General features: G+C 44.4%; 2 protein-coding genes and 1 long non-coding RNA gene across 5 annotated transcripts; 2 read left to right on the forward strand and 1 right to left on the reverse strand.

Annotated features, from left to right (window-relative positions):
• The first annotated feature begins 1,418 nt into the window (after positions 1 to 1,418).
• On the forward strand, positions 1,419 to 8,783 carry SNRNP48 (small nuclear ribonucleoprotein U11/U12 subunit 48). Its single transcript, XM_057428821.1, has 9 exons — positions 1,419 to 1,461; positions 1,538 to 1,651; positions 1,822 to 1,882; positions 2,685 to 2,759; positions 4,795 to 4,983; positions 5,902 to 6,023; positions 6,392 to 6,507; positions 7,566 to 7,730; positions 8,683 to 8,783. The coding sequence occupies exons 1-9, from the start codon at positions 1,426 to 1,428 to the stop codon at positions 8,720 to 8,722; spliced, it is 918 nt and encodes a 305-aa protein (XP_057284804.1). The 5' UTR covers positions 1,419 to 1,425; the 3' UTR covers positions 8,723 to 8,783.
• ROPN1L (rhophilin associated tail protein 1 like) lies at positions 7,708 to 16,923 on the reverse strand. 2 transcript variants are annotated; one of them, XM_057428822.1, is made up of 6 exons: positions 16,735 to 16,888; positions 13,861 to 13,984; positions 13,528 to 13,689; positions 11,105 to 11,280; positions 10,500 to 10,586; positions 7,708 to 7,788 (listed from the first exon to the last, which is right to left on the reverse strand). In XM_057428822.1, exons 1-5 carry the CDS (start codon positions 16,863 to 16,865, stop codon positions 10,523 to 10,525), a joined length of 657 nt encoding a protein of 218 aa, XP_057284805.1. In that variant the 5' UTR covers positions 16,866 to 16,888; the 3' UTR covers positions 7,708 to 7,788; positions 10,500 to 10,522. The 2 variants fall into 2 exon arrangements, with proteins under 2 accessions (XP_057284805.1, XP_057284806.1); XM_057428823.1 differs by lacking the exon at positions 7,708 to 7,788 and having other exon boundaries at positions 10,216 to 10,586; positions 16,735 to 16,923.
• On the forward strand, positions 8,781 to 17,140 carry LOC130609638 (uncharacterized). 2 transcript variants are annotated; one of them, XR_008974833.1, is made up of 3 exons: positions 8,781 to 9,457; positions 10,512 to 10,631; positions 17,002 to 17,140. It is a non-coding gene; the product is annotated as an uncharacterized LOC130609638 (long non-coding RNA). The 2 variants fall into 2 exon arrangements; XR_008974832.1 differs by lacking the exon at positions 17,002 to 17,140 and having other exon boundaries at positions 10,512 to 13,120.
• The last annotated feature ends 578 nt before the right edge of the window (positions 17,141 to 17,718 follow it).

The following is a 17,718-nucleotide window of genomic DNA, read 5'->3' on the forward strand; positions in this document are numbered from 1 at the left end:
CCAGAAGGGAATTAGGGATTGCCTATGTCATCAAGAGTATTTCTGTGAATTGACTTATGCATGCTACAGAAATTCACCTCATGTCCCTGCAGATAGTGAAGCTGATTCAGCTGAATCTGTGCCACAGATTTTGCATGCAGCATCTTAGCTGAGGTCTAAGACAGCAGGGAGTTAATAGCAGCGGTGACAGAAAAATGAAATTCAAGTGTCTATGTGCTTCATCTTTACAAAACCTGTCTCTAGTTAACAGTAGCTTTTGCTGAGTGACGCCCATGCTACCAGCTTGGGTACCACATCTTCTTCCCTGGAGGAAACGAGTTTGACACGTGGGCTCTAGGGGCAAGGGAGGAGAGGCGGCATCACTACAAAGGTAAACGAGCAGAGCTGCTCTGAGGTGAGCGCCATCAGTCTCACCACCGGGGTGCCGGAGCCCCCTGCCTCCCGTTTACCACAGCATAGGTTAAGTTGCAAGGGCAGCTGGGAAGGAAGTCTCTGCTGCAAGTATCCTGAGCCACGTGAAGTCAAAGATCCCCAGGCAAATGTAGCTAGAGGCAGCAAGTCTCTCAAAGGGCTGAAATTCCAGCTGAGTCCCAAATTCACTGTGCAGGAGGGAAAGGGCTGTAATCTGCTAACGAAAGCAGATGTACAAGAGTCATTCTGGCAGCTACATCTGCCGTGCTGCCTCCCCCACCCTGCCTTGTTAAACTCACTCTTCCTTCTAGCCATATGTGCTTTTCTCATAGCGAAAACAGGCAAGCACAAATGTCAATCACGAGACAGTTATTCTGTAGGACAGTAGGTGTTTCTTCATCCGATGTTACAGTCTTACTGAGCTCTAATGCCCCTTCAGCCTCCAGACGAAGGCTCTCACCATCTTGGCCCGGTGACGGGCAGCAGTCCCTTGGGGCATGCTGCAGCCATGTAGCTCCCCCCCGCACTGACCCCTGTGCTGCTTATGCTCGGGAGGGGTGCTGGGAGGAATCACACATCCTGGCCCCGCACTGTGTAGTGTATTCCTTACGGATCCCCTCACGCAGCGCGGGGCTGGCACGGCGGCCTCCTTCCTTCCTCCTGTTGCAAGAGGGAAGCAGGGGCTCGGTGGCGTCGAGACTGATGTCCCCCTGCCCCATCACTAACAGGCCTGTGCTTTAGAGGGGTGGCTCCCGCCCCCGCTGCCCCCCAGAAACAGAGCGGGCTCGCCCAGCACGATCCCGGGCCTCCCCTCCGCGGCGACCGCTTCAAGGCCCCCGGGGAAGGGAGGGGAACCGGCGGTCCTCCTGCACCGCCGTTGCAGCCTCCCGCCGGCAGGCGGCGCTCTCCCACCCCGCTCCGGCCGTGGTTGGTGTCACGACTCTCCGGATGTGACGTCCGGTAGCGCGCCTCGTTCACGCTCCCGTGGTGACGGAGCCTGTGCGCCGCTGCGCGATGGCGGCGCCTTGTGCGGTGTGGCTCGAGGATGTGGTAAGGCGGCGGTGGCGGGTGGGGACGGGCTCTGCCTGGGGCAGTGGGGGTTGCTCTGACCCGTGTCCCGCTGCAGGTGGAACTGGTGCCGTGCCCCTACGATGTCCATCATCGCGTCCCCCCGGCGTCGCTGGAGAGGCACGCCGCGTCCTGCCGGCTCCGCAAGATGGGCTACTCTGCCGAGGAGGAGGTGGGCGGCCCGGGGGAAACCGGCTGCGGGGAAGGGGCACGGGGCCGGGATGCTGTGCGGCAGTGCCACCGGGGGGTCCCCGCTGGCTCGGGGTCACTCGGCGGCAGAGCCCGGAGCCGGTGTCCTTGGGGGCGTTCCCGGGTCCTTGACTGAGGCGCTTGGTCCCGCAGGCCGAGATGTACGACTCCAGCGTTTTCTACGAAAACCTGAAGGTTCCCACCGTCACCATGGGTGAGCGGCAACGGGGGCCTCGGGGTGGGGACAGCTGGGGCTGAGGGGAGGACCGGGGGACACCCTGGGGGAGGCGCGGAGGATGAGGGGAAGTGCCCGGGAGGAGACAGAAGATAAGCGGCTGAGGGGAGACCCTCAGGGAGGGTCAGGGGATAATACTGCAAAGAGGTCACTGGGGGAGGCTTAGGATGGGGTTTAGGGGAAACCCCATGGGTAGAGTTCAGGTCTTGGCAGTAGCACACCCCAGTGCCTTGTCAGCTTTGTCAGGCTTCCTAAACCTCCAGGGTCAGTAGGTTTATTTTCTCACCGTTGTAGTTTGCGTTATTTTACTCTTGCGTTGCTTCTGTCGCTGTGCGTTTCTGCTGTGTAGGTCACTTTTCATCTTGAAATCCAAGGAGGAACGTTTTTTTTTTCCTCTTAGATCATTTTCCAGGTTCTTCCTATGGTCTTGCATCAAGTGCAAGAAGTGGATTAAAAACACATGCTTAGAAGGTGAAAAAGCTGGCCCTAGAATTTGGGGGTATATAAGCAGTAGAGAAGAGAGTTGCAATATACGTGCATGTCTTTTTCCTTATCCCTGTAACTCAGGAATCCGTTTTGTTTTTTTTTTTTACTTTTTCTTTCCCCTCAGTTCAAATGTGGATTAGATTCAAATGATATTTTTAGTTCAGACCTTCCCTTATGTGTAAATAAAACTACAGTGTTCTGTAACATACCATAATAGAAGCTGGGGAATAAAGACTAACCCTCCCAAGTACTCAACATAAAAGTTCTGTGATATTTCTGTCTTCTCTGTCTACAGATAAAGATCTACAGTTTCACATTGTTAAACAAGCTAGAGCTCAAAGTGCCGGAGAAGGCACAGGCTACAGCGAAGGTAAGTAACAAGCAGGCACTGAGGCAACTGTATGAGGTCTCATGGAGAGCTGTTCTTGTCTCTCCTATCGCAGCTTCCTCATTCCGCTTGTGAACTGCTATGAGACTTTTTTTACTTATTTTTAGTATTCCTTCCCTTGTATTTTTTGGAGCATAACTACTTTGTCTGCTTGGAAAGAAAACCTGATAAGAGAGCTCGAGTCTGTTGTGCTCACACCTCTAGTTCTCTGCAGGACTGGAGGATGAAAACTGCAAGATTAAGGAGTTTCTTAAAGCACTAGTCCTTCACTTCCCATCCCACTACCTACACTTTACTTTCTTCCTGTGTTTCCTTCTGCGCTTTGTGGCTCAAACTCTCCTAATGCTGCCTTCAGCCTTGTTGTTTGTGTGATGGTTCTTCATGTAATGTTTTGTTTAAGGATTAATTGCTAGACATGAGTTGTATGTGCTTATCCACCACTCCTTAAATCAAAACAGAGGCAACATGTCTATTATTATGTTGGATTGTTTCGAGACTGTCCTAAACTGTCGTGGTTTAAGCCCAGCCCATAACTCAGAACCGCACAGCTGCTCGCTCACATGCAAGTAAAGAAACGGATACACCCTTTAAAGTGGTGCATTGCAAAGATACATCCGTGAACCACTAGGTGCCAGCATTTGCCACCCACTGCAAGCATGTGTTTTTCTGAAGCTAACACTAAAACTGTGTTGGGATAGTTCTCATTGTGGTATCTTGGCCTCTTGTAAGATTTACTTAGTATTGTTTGTTTAATTTAAAGTCTTCTTTAAGCTGGCTATGTAATAGGACAGGAAGGCTGGTATTAATCACAACCTGTAAAAGCCTTGTAAAATGACAAGTGCATTACAGGGTACTTTTATGGGCTACTGTGACCCTGTATAACAGTGCCTTTTAAAAATGAAATTCTTGTTTTCATGTTTAAATCTGTTAGTTTGGACTGGAAAAGTTCTGGTTTTGGTTTCAAGTACAGTAATGACAAAACCTTGTCTTCTGGGTTTGTTGCAGAGTTATTGTGGCTCCTCTTCTTTGGTGTCTTTAGTGAAATCAGGAGGTGAAGGATTGCCCAGCTTCTGTTAGGTGATGAATAATGTAGAGAAGCAGTAGCTTTGCTGTTCTGCAGGCTCCTGCATAAACCCCACCTTATGTGTTGGCTGTTCTCTCTGTCTGGGTATGTCTGTGTCATATCATCTGGGTATGATTGTGTCTTGAGGGAGAAGGTTGTATTGTGGGGAGCAGGATTATGGGGATCAGGTCAATAGTTGCTGGGAATTGAAATGCTTTTCTGCAGGCAATATCCTAGAATACTGCATCCTGTGTCCTTAGGGAGGTCACTTTGCAGCTGTTGCAATGGATTGAGAAAGGATTTATTATTTGTTTGGAGGATATATGTTTTAACCAGGGAATGGAAATTGCGACTATTCAGGGAAAGAAGAGTATGCAGGCAGTGTGTGTGTTTCCGTAACATTAAAGTTAGTTATCTGAACTAATCTGAAGCATTTTGAAAGTGCCTTTGTAGCCTTAGCTAGAAATGCCTATGGCAGTCTATAATAAAGAGCTCTGTAAAGGAAGTGACAGTGTGAGTGACACTGATTTGCACAGTGTCCAGTTGTTTAGTCTCCTAGAGGCTTTCATTGTTGTTGGCAGAGGAGCAGGTATTTTGCAGATGGTACTTTAAAGAAAATTTTAGGAGTAAGACAAACCCACAGGTTGGAGCTCTGCCTCTTCTCTCATGTAATCCCAGAGCCGAGTGTCCTTTTGAACTAACCTAGTGTGATCCCTTCAAAGCATATGAAAACCTGTAAATAAAAGTATAAAAAGGAAAGGTTACACAGCCTGCATGGGGCTGGGGAGGGATTTGGACCTTTTTTTTTTTTTTAATTTGAGTGATTTTTATCCTTTCAAATTAAGACGGGTGAATAAAGCATCGGTATTTCCTTCATTGGTGTTTGTTGAACTTCTGTGCTTTCCTATAAAATTACACTATTTTACTAATAACAGCTGTCTGTTCTCATTCTAGGATCTTACTCATTACTGCCTGTAGAAGTTCCCCAAAATCACAAGCGTTTCACCTGTGACCTGACTCAAGCTGATCGCCTTGCTCTTTATGATTATGTTGTTGAGGAAACAAAGAAACAGAGGTCTAGGTCCCAAATAACGGAAAATGACAGTGACCTCTTTGTGGATTTAGCAGCAAAAATCACACAAGGTTTGAAGAACTATTTGTTGTTGAGTTTTGTCTTGGATCTTTCATTTTGTATAGTTAGATGACTTTTGTTGCAAGCCAAGCAGAATTGCTTGTGCTGTTTTTAGTGTGAAAAGCATGCTTTTCTTAAAAGCCTCAGTGAAGACTTTGCATCAGAAAACACTAGTTTGGTATCCTTTATGTTGTTTTCCATCTGAGAGAGCCTCAGTGCTCTGCTCCTGGCACACATATTGTGTATGTTGGTGGATGAATCTTTTGTCTTTGCTGCAACTGACAGGTTGCTTAATGTTGCCAGCTTACTACGCACTTGAGAACAGTATTTGCTGTAAGAGATGGTGAGATTAAAGATCACTTAAGAGTAAAAGCCAAACAAGAAAGTTTGGCAGTCATCCGATGGAGCTCTTGAGCAATATACAAACGGGAGTGTTGGACCGAGGCCTCTCATCTCTGTTGAGTCATGCCAGTTTGTAACTGTACGAGTGCAACATAAGCATCAGTGTTACCCTGTGGGCCCTGCTCTGCATGGAGTGTTTGTGATCTACACAGGTAAATTATTTACAGAATCTGGCTTTTTCAGTCTCTGTGCCTTATTGTAATACTGGCTCTGAAAACATGGCTTGTACTTTGTAGCTGTTTGACCAAATTGCAAGCCCATATGTTGATTTAGATCACTGTTAGGAGACTGAGATCACATAAGAGATTTGCTCAGTGGCTTTTTAGTCTTGTGTAAACAGCTAGCAAAAAGGTTGGAGAGGAAGCTTGTGCTGAATTCATAATAGTTACTAAGTACTGGGGAAACTTCAGAAAGAACACAATATATTTTCTGTTTCAGACTTGTATTATTAAAGCCCCAGACTTGCATACCTGCAGGTGCTAATGTCCTGCTAATGACCATCTGTTTTACTTCCAATTTTTCACTAGATGATAGTCAGAAAGGTCCCAAATCCCATCTTGAAATTCTGGCTGAAATGCGAGATTACAAAAGGCGGCGGCAGTCATACAGGGCTAAGAACGTTCATATAACAAAGAAGTCTTACACTGAGGTGAGATCTGAAAATAAGGCGGTTTTTGCACAGAAGTGCTTATTATATATCAGCATAAACAATGCTATACCCTTTCAGACAAAGAAAATGTCTTTTGTTTATTGCTGCAAGTTACAAATAATAGGGGCATTTCTGACTCACATTTTGAATGTGAAAATGGCAGCAAGATGTAGTTGACTGTCTGTTGTAAAAGGGTGCTATTTGAATTTCTGCTGAAATACCTGTTTCTGCAAATCAGACTTTCCATTCAGCCATCCGATTATAGGTTTTGGGGAGGATGTTTACTTTCTGCTGTCTAGTTGCAAATTCAAGCCAGTATCATGACCTGCTGCTTTTCTTGTTTCTTTTTAATATATCTTAATCTCCAGGTGATTCGGGATGTGATTGGTGTGCATATGGAAGAACTCAGCAATCACTGGCAGGAGGAGAATAGGTTGGATAATGCAGAGATGTGTGAAGGAGGAAAGTCAAAATCTTCAGGAAGGTATGCCATCGTTGACAAATTCCTTGGGCATGTGAGTGGGCTGATGGCCTGTAATTGTATCTTACCACCTTCTTCCAGTAGCGCATACCAACCTTGGCTGAGACATGTGCACAGTTTATTTTCTGCTAATGCTATTAATTTCTTGCTTGAGAAGCTCTGCCTGCATGAGGGATGGGGGGGAAAAGGAATTATTAGCTTGCTTTCAGGGGTAAGAAGGTAAGTTACAAGTGATCCAGGTGAACAGGTAGGTTTTGGTGGAGCTGGGGAATCAGTAGTACTCCCTCTTCTGTCCAAATACATATGCATGTGATAGCTGGGGACAGAAGGGTACTTGAAAATAGAAGTGTACAATTTCTTCCCCTTCCCTACAACATGACAGGAAATGCTATGGTAGATATAAAATACCTCAGAAGAAAGGTTTTCCTGAGTTACTAAACATGGGGACCCTTTAAAGTTCTTATCACTGTGAATGCTGCTGTGCTAACTGAGAGTATGTTTTGTATATACATGTATCTTCCTGTATCAAGTAACACCACACACTCTTCCAAACATTTGTCACTGAAATGAAGATGGAATCATGACCTGGCAATAGCCTATTTGTGCTTCTTCAGAAGATCTTTGAGATGAAAATGGTATTGAAAAAAGGTGATACTCAAGGTGTTTTCAGCATTAAAATGAAGGTGAATGAGGCGGCCATACAGGAGATCAAGCTTGCTGGGTTCTCCAGCTGTAGGTAGCGGCTTAAAGGCAGGTTATTGAAGAGTTAGGCACTGAAAGCAAAATGGCGTGAACCCCTTCTACTGCGTCCTGTTCCATGAGCAGAGAATGTAAGACTGAGGGGCAGTGTTTGTAAGAAATAACTACTAGTGTGCTGAGAGGTGCATATACAAGAGAATGGACTTTGGGCCTCTTTTGGGATGTATTGTGTTTCTTAGGGAGATAGAGAGCCTTAATAAAAGATACCTTCTACTGGGCCATTATATGATAAATGTGGTGCTGAAAACAACAGTGACTGTGAAACAGTTTTTATTGAACAGACTCAATAACCTTTGTTTCAGGAAGGAAGACAGGCGGTCAGCTTCGGTGGACTCCCGGCAGTCGGGAGGAAGCTCTAAAGAAACTGAATGCACCAGGCATAGGAGAGAGAGCAGCAGGAGTCCAAGTAAACGAAGGAGGAGTCGTGAAAGAGGCAAAGACAAGGATTCTCGGAGAAAAAGAGAGAGGTGAGCAGACATGGTGACAGCTGAAGTCTGCTTCTGAATCAGGCAGCTGTAGCATTGTCTGTAAGAAATTAATGCAGAGAATTAGAATATTTAGTTCAGTTAAAAAGCTGGGCTCAACTTAGTATACTGTGTAACAAGCCAGTGGCATGAGACTACTCATACTGAACAGAACATGCTGTGAGATCATAAACTGTGATCCAGACTTCAGGATTTACCCTCACATCTGAAAGGTGATGCTTTGAGCTGCATGCTGCAGGATTAGCACGGTACTGTTGCTGCCTGTTCTGCTCCTTGATCAATATACGCACAGGGGAGCATGCTGTCTGTTTAACCAGTGATGTGTGCTTGTCATGTCTCGTGCTGATCTCTGCTCTAGTTTGCACTGGGACTTGACTTAATCAGGAAGATTGTTTTCACCAATACATATGCACACATAATCACTTGAGTTGCATTTCAAAGGTAGTTGCTTTAAAACAGTGTTGGTTTCTTTTCAGTAGTTCTGGGTATGTTCTTAGGCAAAAGAAAACAAATCTAGGCCACACTTCTAATGCCATCAACAAGGGCATGTTTGCACCTGCAAGTCCATAGGTGTGTGGGACCTGTGTTTGAGCAAAGACTTAATTGGCCAGCAGAAATGCTGCATTATTCCTGGTGTGTATGGAAGAAATACTGTAGGTAACTGCACAGAAGGAGATGATTGCTTATCTCAAAACCGGCTTCATTTCCCAGAGATGCCATTCATCCTAAACTAATTGCCACTATGGCACTGCTTGACAAGGCTTTGATTAAACAGCATGGGAAATAAAGTGCTGTAAAGTAGTTTACTTTCTTTCCTTAGAAGAAGGCATCATTACATTTAATGAATGCTTTCCATTTTCCAAATATTTTTTTTTCTTCCGATTTTGTCAGTCAGAGCCTAACAGCCCACACAGTGTTTGTGGTTTTGTTTCAGGGATGAAGAAAAGTATCACAACTATAAAAGAAGAAAGTAGAAGCAAGAACCTGATTATTTTGCCAGCTTTTCAAAAAATGACTTGCACAAGAACTGCTGTTGTGCCAGGGACAGTAATGCTGTGTACGTATTATTGGTGCTACAGCTGTGCTGGGAGACCAAAAGTGTGAAGGTTTGTCAGGATGGAAGCAGTATACATCAGAAAACGTGTATATTTTTTCACTAATGCATCTCTTAATAAATTACATTGATCTCATCTGAGTTCAGTCTCACAAGGCTGAAGAATGAAATCTCAGAGAGGCTGTACTAATTTGCCTTCCTGGCCCATACGTGGTGGATAGAGTACTAATCGCTGGAGTCTGGGATCAATTACAAATGGAAAAGGCATGCAGAGAGCTCCCTTCGTACCCTCCCACCTGACACTGTCACCTCTGGGACCAGGGTTCCAGAACAGCAGCACTTGCTGCCTGGTTACCATATGAACCAGAGGGGACAGGGCATATTTCAGAGTTCTCCAACAGGCTGAAGCGTCTTCAACTGCAGCTAGTGGTAAAAGGACCACAACAGGAAAGTTGCTGTTCCTAAGCTCATGCTCAAAGAAATTTAGGATCAATGTCATGTGGCAAAGATGACAAGAATATAGCTCTCTATGGAAACTAGTGGGGAGGCACCAAGGAAGCCTCTAATATTGCCGAATGCCATTCTCAAACACCAGGTGCCTACCCATTTACTTCCAGAAATAACTAGGAGGAGTTCCCATCCTGCAGACTAGCAGGTAAGTGCACATACCAAGGGCATGCAGGAGGATTCACTTAACTTCAGTGAGATATTTATTATATCAATTCCCAGTTAATTCTTCACACAGTCTACTACAGCAAGGTCAGACATCACCAGCCAAGCTTGTTACCTCAACAAAGCAAGCAACTATAGAAGAACAAGCTTTCAGATTCATCTTTCCTACAACACTCTTCTGCTTCCTCGAGTTGCCAGGAGAGGGCACTCCGCATACTCCTGGTTTTGGCCTTTTCTGTCAAGGGAATCGCTCTAGTTTTACTGTACACTGTCTCACCTCAGTTGTTTCTTCAATTAAGTGTGATTAGATGTCACAAAGAAATCTAGTTCTGATTTAGACTTCTGTACCTACTACAGCTATTCAGCTCAAAAGAACACTGAACTCATTTGTCACCTACATGACAAATGCAGTAGCTTTTCTTGTCAGAAAACAAAATGTATTTTAAAGTAGATCCTGAATTAGACAAGTCTATCTAAGAATGGAAGAAGAGGCTTACTTAAGTTATGTGAAAGGTTCTAATTGGAGGGAAAAAAAATAAGGAACCATTGCAGTTCTTTCTTGATTTAATATTTCTTCTATCAGCTCAGTCACAGGGTTCTCATGAACTTCCCTTAAGGCTTGGTAGAACTACTTATTTAAGAGAGCGTGTTCGAGTAGATGAGGTGGTCAGAAGACAAGCTGTATTTGTGTAAGAGTCACAAAGTCAATGCTAGCAGAAGCATAATGAGAAATACACCAAATACAGCTGTCCAGTCTAAGTTTAATTCTATTGTTTACTTCTTATGACACTAGCAAAGTATAGGTAGGAAGATCCATACCAAAATATGGAGTGAAGGTATTGCTCCCTAGGTGTGAGCATCAATATTTGAGAGGCCCACTGAAGGAAGAGTTCAGGAGTGCGATAAAGAAAAGAAAGTGCCAGGAGAGGGTTGTCTTTTATTGTGATGTACAAATAACAGTCCTTTGAACACAGATTCTTTTCCTGCACATTTGTTTCTTACTTTTTTTTTTTTTCTTCTCTCACCCAATGATGAAGAGTGGGCTTGATCAAAACAGTGTTGAGGCCTGGCTCAAAAAGTTTCTGAGCAGCACCATGCCAGATTGTTTGTCACTGGAAAGGAATAAATGAAATGCTTTAGAACAACATTTGAACATGGTAAGTCCTAGTGTGTTGGACAAGATTACTGAGGGTTATATTAATTTCAAGCCAGAGCAGGGTGATTAAAAATTGGTTCTTACTAATAAATTGTCAATCTGGTAATTAATGCAAAACAAACCAGTTGTGTGCTTTTCTGAGCCCCCATGTATACAGACCTGGGTTTGTGTGTCAAGGTTTTGGTAGTGACAGAGGGAAAGGTGAGGGCAGGCTACATGGGGTGGCTTTTGTGAGAAGCTGCCAGAAGCTTCCCCCATGTCCAACAGAGGCAATGCCTGCCCAGCTCCAAGACGGACCTGCCACTGGCTGAGGCCGAGCCCATCAGTGATGGTGGCAGAACCTCAGTCAATCTTTACTCCTGTCACCATGGCTGTGCCCAAAGTGAAGACAGACTACTCACCTGAAATGAAAGGCTTATGGAAAACCCAGAGGTGCTCGATACATTAAAATTGCATGCATGGATTTTTACTTACGCTTCGTCTTTAATTTTGTGGAGGAAGACTTCAACTTCCTCTTTTGGTATCTCTCCATCGATGCTGGCCAAATACAGGTAAAGAAATGAGAATGTTTCGAAAGGTATGCGAGCTGGTCCACCTTCTGGGTCCTTTGTTAAGATTTCACAGGCATGTTTCACTGAACTCAGCAAGGACTGCAGGGGTGTTCAGTCAAGAAATGAGAGGAACAGTATCAGAGCCATGAACATCCTTTAAACACCATAACAAAATCCACACTGTAAGCCACTAATAGTGTAAATGAGATGAAGGCTTTATCATGGTTGCCTAGGTTTCAACCTCAAATGTACCCTCTGTATCATATGGTGTAGCCTGAGCCCTAATTTCCATATGGCCAAATTGCTCTGCTGCTGTAAAAGCTCCAACGTCACTATACCTACTGACAGGGATATGTGTGTGTATTTATTATCTCAATGGATCTAACTGAATTCTCAGCAGCAGTTAAGACAGAAAAATTTACAAAGCCCAGAAAATTGACAGGGGTTTGATTTTTATTATGGCATTGTAATATAATATGGTATTAATTTTTTAGGCGTGCTGCTATTTACTGTATTCCTTATTCGTGTGCAAGTCCAATTATAGTAGTTAGTGGAAAAAGCACTGAGGCAAAAAGCCTTTCAAGCATATTCCAATTTAGTCAAAGCCCAATAATGTCCAGGTTCCCTTAAAATCAAACATGCCTCAAGGTATTACTTCCAAATACTTTGAAAAACTCCTTTATTCAGTACACTGCCATAACACAGTGCCCAACATGTGCTAAGCTATACAGGGAAATATGTGGAAAAATTCATCATAGAGCTTCACTGAGTCAAAGACTGGTTGCATGCCATTAAAACAAACAAACAAAAACCCACACAGGCCTTTTTTAACCCAAGTTGTAACATTTTTGCTATAACCTTTTCAAAGGGTATCCTTACCCATGTATTAACAAGCAAGCGATGCCTTTGGAAAAAGATAAGTATTTCCTAAGAGCAGAACAGCAATATTTAAAATAAATACAGTGTCTGTTCAATATGTAGAACACAGGCCAGAGAAGTGACAGTTTATAATCCTTTAACAGTTTATTTAGTGCAGTTCCTCCCCTGGGCGGCCTTTCTGCGAAAGGAGAGGCAGCTGCCTATACGATGGCAGACTCTATCTACCCCCTGCTGTTTGCTACCCGGCTACTTCCATTCCTGCTCCTGCCACTCCAAGTGGCTGCTCTCTCACAACACAGCAGAGTTATTCACATTGTTTTTGCCATCTTTGAAAGACAGTTTAATCTGTGTGGTCATTTCTCCAAGGCTGTAAAAACGCACCAGTGCTTTGCAGAAAGATACCTCAGATCACTGGTGTTCTTAAGAAGTTCAGACTTGTCCACTCTTGTATCTTAACTGTGACCTTATTCAACTATGAACATAATTTACAGCGAAGGAAATAAATTTGTGTGTGTCTTCCTCTCTGGTTTAGGAAACTGAAGTTTAGGTTTCATTACATACAGCTGAAATCAAATAATTGACATAATATCTGAAAGGATGGATAGATGGAGGTAAATTTAGGCTGTCTAGCTCAGTCAGAATGAGGTTCCTGTCACTCTGGTTTTGATTTTTTTTTTTTTTTAAATAAGCAATGTTGCTGTTACATTTTTTTTTTAATTCAGAAAAGAGACCAAAATACAAAATCATGTTGAGGGGTGGGATTAGAATCAAGACATACACAGTTGAGATGAATATACATATATTCGCACACATACATAATTCTATCACCAGGCCAGGATAGCATTCAGGACTTCCAGAGATTGCAACGTTGCCAAAATATTATCCAATACATACTTTCTTTTTAGTACCCCTTCTTCCCTACTGCAGAAATCATTAGCAGCGTTATACTTCATAAGATCATCAGCTTAGTGCATTTTATAATCTCTCATTCTGTGGAAATGCTCTGCTGAGATTTTATTACTGACATTAAAAGAATTAAATTTAGATTTAGTAACGTTAACTGCTTCTGTGAAAATTTAATTGACTGCACAATCAATTATGAATTGACGGTTTAATTTCTCCCTCCAGTTCTCCCTCACAGACATTTATACTGATGCCATAAGCATCATTAATTTGATGCCATAAGCATCATTCCTCTATGATCCTCTCTCTCATGGTCCAAGCTCCCTGCAGACATGCTTACTCTTCTAATGCCCTCCCAGGAAGCTGAGGACTTAGCTGTCTTTCTGATTAAGCTTTCCTGATCAAAAGCTGATGGGGAACAAAAGTAAACAGGCCACTTTTCCGGCTGCTGGAAAAGCAATCCCCAAAGTCCATTTGCACTAATTGTTCTGTGGTCTACCTCATACATGATCATATATGACCATTTGTGTTTTGATATGAGGGCTGCTGTTGCTGTTACCATACCTTGCCAAGCACGCTGCACCCAAGTGCCAGAAACTTCATCCATTCCACCTCCTTGCCGAAGTTGTCCAACTGCAGGATAGCCTCCAGCTGCTCCTCTGGCAAGCACAAGTGCTTCCATTTCTCCTTCAGTTCTGCAACATTCACCATGCCTTTGGGAGAAAGCTTTACACAAAATCATGGTACCACAGTAAGAACTCTAAAAACCAGAGTGAAACTAAGAACACTATCCCTCCCCAAAATACATCAGATACTTGACAATCAGTCTCCCCAGCCATCCCCAATGCATCAGCGTTCCTCAACAGCATTGTGCATTTGATAAAGGCTGGTTTATACCTGTTTGTGCAAGACTTTAAGGAGTCCTTTGGTCAAAACAGCATCCGTTTTCTCTATTGCTAGAGGCATTTCCAGCCTCTCCTTCACAGGAAGGGTCTCACCTTTTGACAATGCTGAAAAATACCTAAGTGAATGGGAAGAGAACACACTTGAATGCCTATGGCCATTACAAGCTGCACAGAAATAAATGCTGTTACAGTCCAGTGAATGAATCCACACACTCCCATGCAGGAGCGGCAGCACTCAGCAAGCCGCCTGTGCACACAACTCTCATCTCCCCATGCCCTAGACACCACCTTTCTTTTTAGTGGAAACCACGATCCTTAGGCTTTACACACTCCTTTTTTAAGATATTCTAATAATTCTTCAGGCCTTTAACTTCCTTTGTGCATGACATACTCAGCCCTTCTTGGCAAAGGCAATGATTTATTAACATCAGAGTGCACTTGCAAACTGAAGTGCAGGCTTTTCCTATTTGACTGATGAGCACCTGAGGGCTCATTTGCTTAACATTCCCCTCGCACACTACCCAAGAAGCACAACTGGCTATTATTGCAACTCTCTCGTCAGTGTTTCTGCTATCTCTGCCCACTCCAAAATAAATTGTAAGACTAGAGCAGAAAGGGAATTAGATTTAGATCCTTTCACTTATAAGGCCACCACAGCCTTAAGAGAAACCACCTCTGCCATAGCTGGCCAGCAATCTGAACTATGCAAGGAAACCTCAGTTTTCATTCAGTTAGTGGTAGGTCTAATTTAAGGGCTTTTCTATTCATCCTCCTTCACCCACCCTGGCACCCATGTCCATGCTCAGGCTACCCCATGCTGTCCACCCCATGTTGTCCAAATACTGGCCGAAATTAACAGCAAGCAGCACAGCAGAACTAAGCATTTGCCCTTCTGATTTGTCCTTCTGATTATTCACAGCAACAAGCTCTACAACACTGTAACATCCTATACAGAAATGGCCACACACAAAGAGTTGTGGTCAATGGCTCAATGTCCGGCTGGAGACCAGTAACGAGTGGTGTCCCCCAGGGACTGGTGTTGGGACCGGTCTTGTTTAACATCTTTGTCGCTGACATGGACAGTGGGATTGAGTGTGCCCTCAGCAAGTTTGTCGATGACACCAAGCTGTGTGGCTCGGTTGATATGCTGGAGGGAAGGAATGCCATCCAGAGGGACCTTGACACGCTTGTGAGGTGGGCTGATGCCAACCTCATGAAGTTTAACCATGCCAAGTGCAAGGTCCTACACCTGGGTCAGAGCAGTCCCAGGCACAGCTACAGGTTGGGCAGAGAAGAAATTCAGAGCAGCCCTGCGGAGAAGGACTTGGGGGTGTTGGTCAATGACAAAAAGAACATGAGCAGGCTTCAGTGTACACTCGCAGCCCAGAAAGCCAACCGTATCCTGGGCTGCATCAAAAGGAGCATGACCAGCAGGTCGAAGGAAGTGATCTTGCCCCCCTACTCTGCTCTTGTGAGACCTCACTTGGGAGTATTGTGTGCAGTTCTTGTGCCCTCAACATAAAAAGGACATGCAGCTGTTGGAACAAGTCCAGAGGAGGGCCACGAGGATGATCAGGGGACTGGAGCACCTCCTGTATGAAGAGCACCTCCTGTATGAAGATAGGCTGAGAAAGTTGGGGCTGTTAAGCCTGGAGAAGAGAAGGCTGCGTGGAGACCTCATAGCAGCCTTCCAGTATCTGAAGGGGGCCTATAGGGATGCTGGGGAGGAACTATTCATTAGGGACTGTAGTAACAGTACAAGGGGTAACAGGTTAAAACTTAAACAGGGGAAGTTTAGATTTATATAAGGAAGAAATTCTTTCCTGTTAGGGTGGTGAGGCACTGGAATGGGTTGCCCAGGGAAGCTGTGAATGCTCCATCCCTGGCGATGTTCAAAGCCAGGTTGGGCTGAGCCTTTGCTGACATGGTTTAGTGTGAGGTGTCCCTGTCCATGGCATGGAGGTTGGAACTAGATGATCTTAAGGTCCTTTCCAACCCTAACTATTCTATGATTCTATGCTATGATTGGCAGTGAGTGTGAAACCACAGCTTTGTTCTGCTTCATGTGGCTTGCAGGTCCAGACTTTGCTCTGCCACAGGTGCTCTCACATCAGAGCATATTCCAGAAAGACTGATGTGCAATCAGCAGCAACCACCTACCCATTTGCAGGGACTCCTCCCATCAAACTAGTGCAATCTTCAAGCAAAGGTCATGGCATGGCCATGGCAGTGCCACAATGCCCCTGCTCTCACTAGCCATATACCCTCGTAAGCTCAAGCTACCTTCCTCAGTCTTTGGTGCTTTTGTCTGCTCAGCTGGGGCAAGCTCACTGCACATCCATCACCTCAAGCATCTTAAATCAACTTTACAGTGAGAGGTTTGTAATGTGTACTGTCACCTGTAAGTTGCAACTTTTCAGGATTTTTTCCTATTTCAGTAACATTTAAGGACACTCCTTAATTTTGTGTCTGGAAACAAAAAAAATGCACGAAACCTAAGTAAGCTTAAGAATGAGAAAACTATTTTTTAGTTTTCCTTTAAATTACAAGAATTAAAGTCTCACATGAGAGGAGGAGGAAAAGAAGAAAAATATTTGGTCTTGAGGACAGAGAAACTAATAACCAAAAACTTAAGATGCATTTTTCTGTCTGGAAACCAAACTATTCCAGAAATATGCCAGTCCTCAACCTCAATGAAACAGAAAATATATCAAGTACTCCACCATTTTTAAAAGGCCCAGAAGCACAAAGGCAATATACAGCTTGGTTTAGTAGTCACAGCTATCTTCACTGTACAATAAACGGCAGTGAGATTTCGTGGGTCCATATGCATAGCACTCCATTGTCATGTGAACATCTTACTTACGCAGCTGACCACTGCAAAACATCATGAGGTTGAGTCCTAACAGCAGCTTTGGTGAATTCCTTCAGAATATTAGGTAGCTCAGGGGGGATTCTGATCTGCTCAGCACAAAACATGGTTTCTGGAAGAGGCATGGTCCTTTGTGTTCAGTCATACAGACCTGAAAGGAGTAATGAAACAGCAGTTCACAGACGCACAATGCGAAAAAAAACCTGCATGAGCACATGGGGCTCACCTCGTACCCAAACTCTCTCCTGTCCTACTCAACAGCTGGGGCTACTAGAGAACTGACAGACTCAGAAGGGTGAGCAGACGGGCACTGTGCATCTCCAAACAACCTTGGTGTCAACACCAAGTAGAAGAATGGAGCTGGGACACCAGCCACGGCTCCAGGTAAGGCTTTAATATGTGTCTTTAGATAGTTTTAATCTAATCTTTCTCCTCAAGCCTACCACGATATAAACGTGTAAAGCTGGTAGTCCAGACAAGTCACAGCACTCACGCCCGTGTGAAAGCTAGCTGTGGTGACAACTCACTACTGCACGCCAAGGAGAGTCTTACCATTTTCGTACAGGAGCTAGAGTATGTGGATTACCAAGTTTATATTATGTTTACGTATTAAAACAAACCAAACAAAAAAAAAAAAGATGTAGCAAAAAGTGAGTAATCTGTGCTCCTGGCAGACTTTACATGAAAACCTTACAGCTGGATGAACGAAAAGCATGCTGCAATTACACTGCGCTTTGCTCATACAGGTAGGTTTGTCCCATTCAACTCTTGCTGAACACAGAGGTCACCTCATCTCCGCCACCCCTCCTTGCTCTTACCTCCTACTTTTCTCTCACTCACCCCAAACCAGCCGCAGGTACCTGGCACAAAGCTGAACCCAACAGCTGAGGGCGCGCAGGTCAGGCTGGCTCAGCCGTGACACCGGTTACCCGGTTTGCCAGCAAGCGGGCCCGCGGGCTGAGGGCCGGCCAATCCCTT

This window comes from Pezoporus wallicus, unplaced genomic scaffold (genome assembly GCF_028554395.1).
Source record: "Pezoporus wallicus isolate ANWC-B61680 ecotype Strahan unplaced genomic scaffold, APGP_CSIRO_Pwel_v1 contig_6658, whole genome shotgun sequence".
In the NCBI taxonomy this organism is placed as follows: domain Eukaryota; kingdom Metazoa; phylum Chordata; class Aves; order Psittaciformes; family Psittacidae; genus Pezoporus; species Pezoporus wallicus.

What these genes read in the sequence shown, in the direction of transcription:
- SNRNP48 (XM_057428821.1), top strand. Translation starts at nt 1,426, where the DNA reads ATGGCGGCGCCTTGTGCGGTGTGGCTCGAGGATGTG. An exon ending in GGTTCCCACCGTCACCATGG is followed by an intron (nt 1,883 to 2,684) that starts GTGAGCGGCAAC and finishes CTCTGTCTACAG; the next exon opens with ATAAAGATCTACAGTTTCAC. An exon ending in CAAAGAAGTCTTACACTGAG is followed by an intron (nt 6,024 to 6,391) that starts GTGAGATCTGAA and finishes CTTAATCTCCAG; the next exon opens with GTGATTCGGGATGTGATTGG.
- ROPN1L (XM_057428822.1), bottom strand. Translation starts at nt 16,865, where the DNA reads ATGCCTCTTCCAGAAACCATGTTTTGTGCTGAGCAGATCAGAATCCCC. An exon ending in TTAAAGTCTTGCACAAACAG is followed by an intron (nt 13,690 to 13,860) that starts GTATAAACCAGC and finishes TTTTGTGTAAAG; the next exon opens with CTTTCTCCCAAAGGCATGGT. An exon ending in CACAAAATTAAAGACGAAGC is followed by an intron (nt 10,587 to 11,104) that starts GTAAGTAAAAAT and finishes ATTCCTTTCCAG; the next exon opens with TGACAAACAATCTGGCATGG.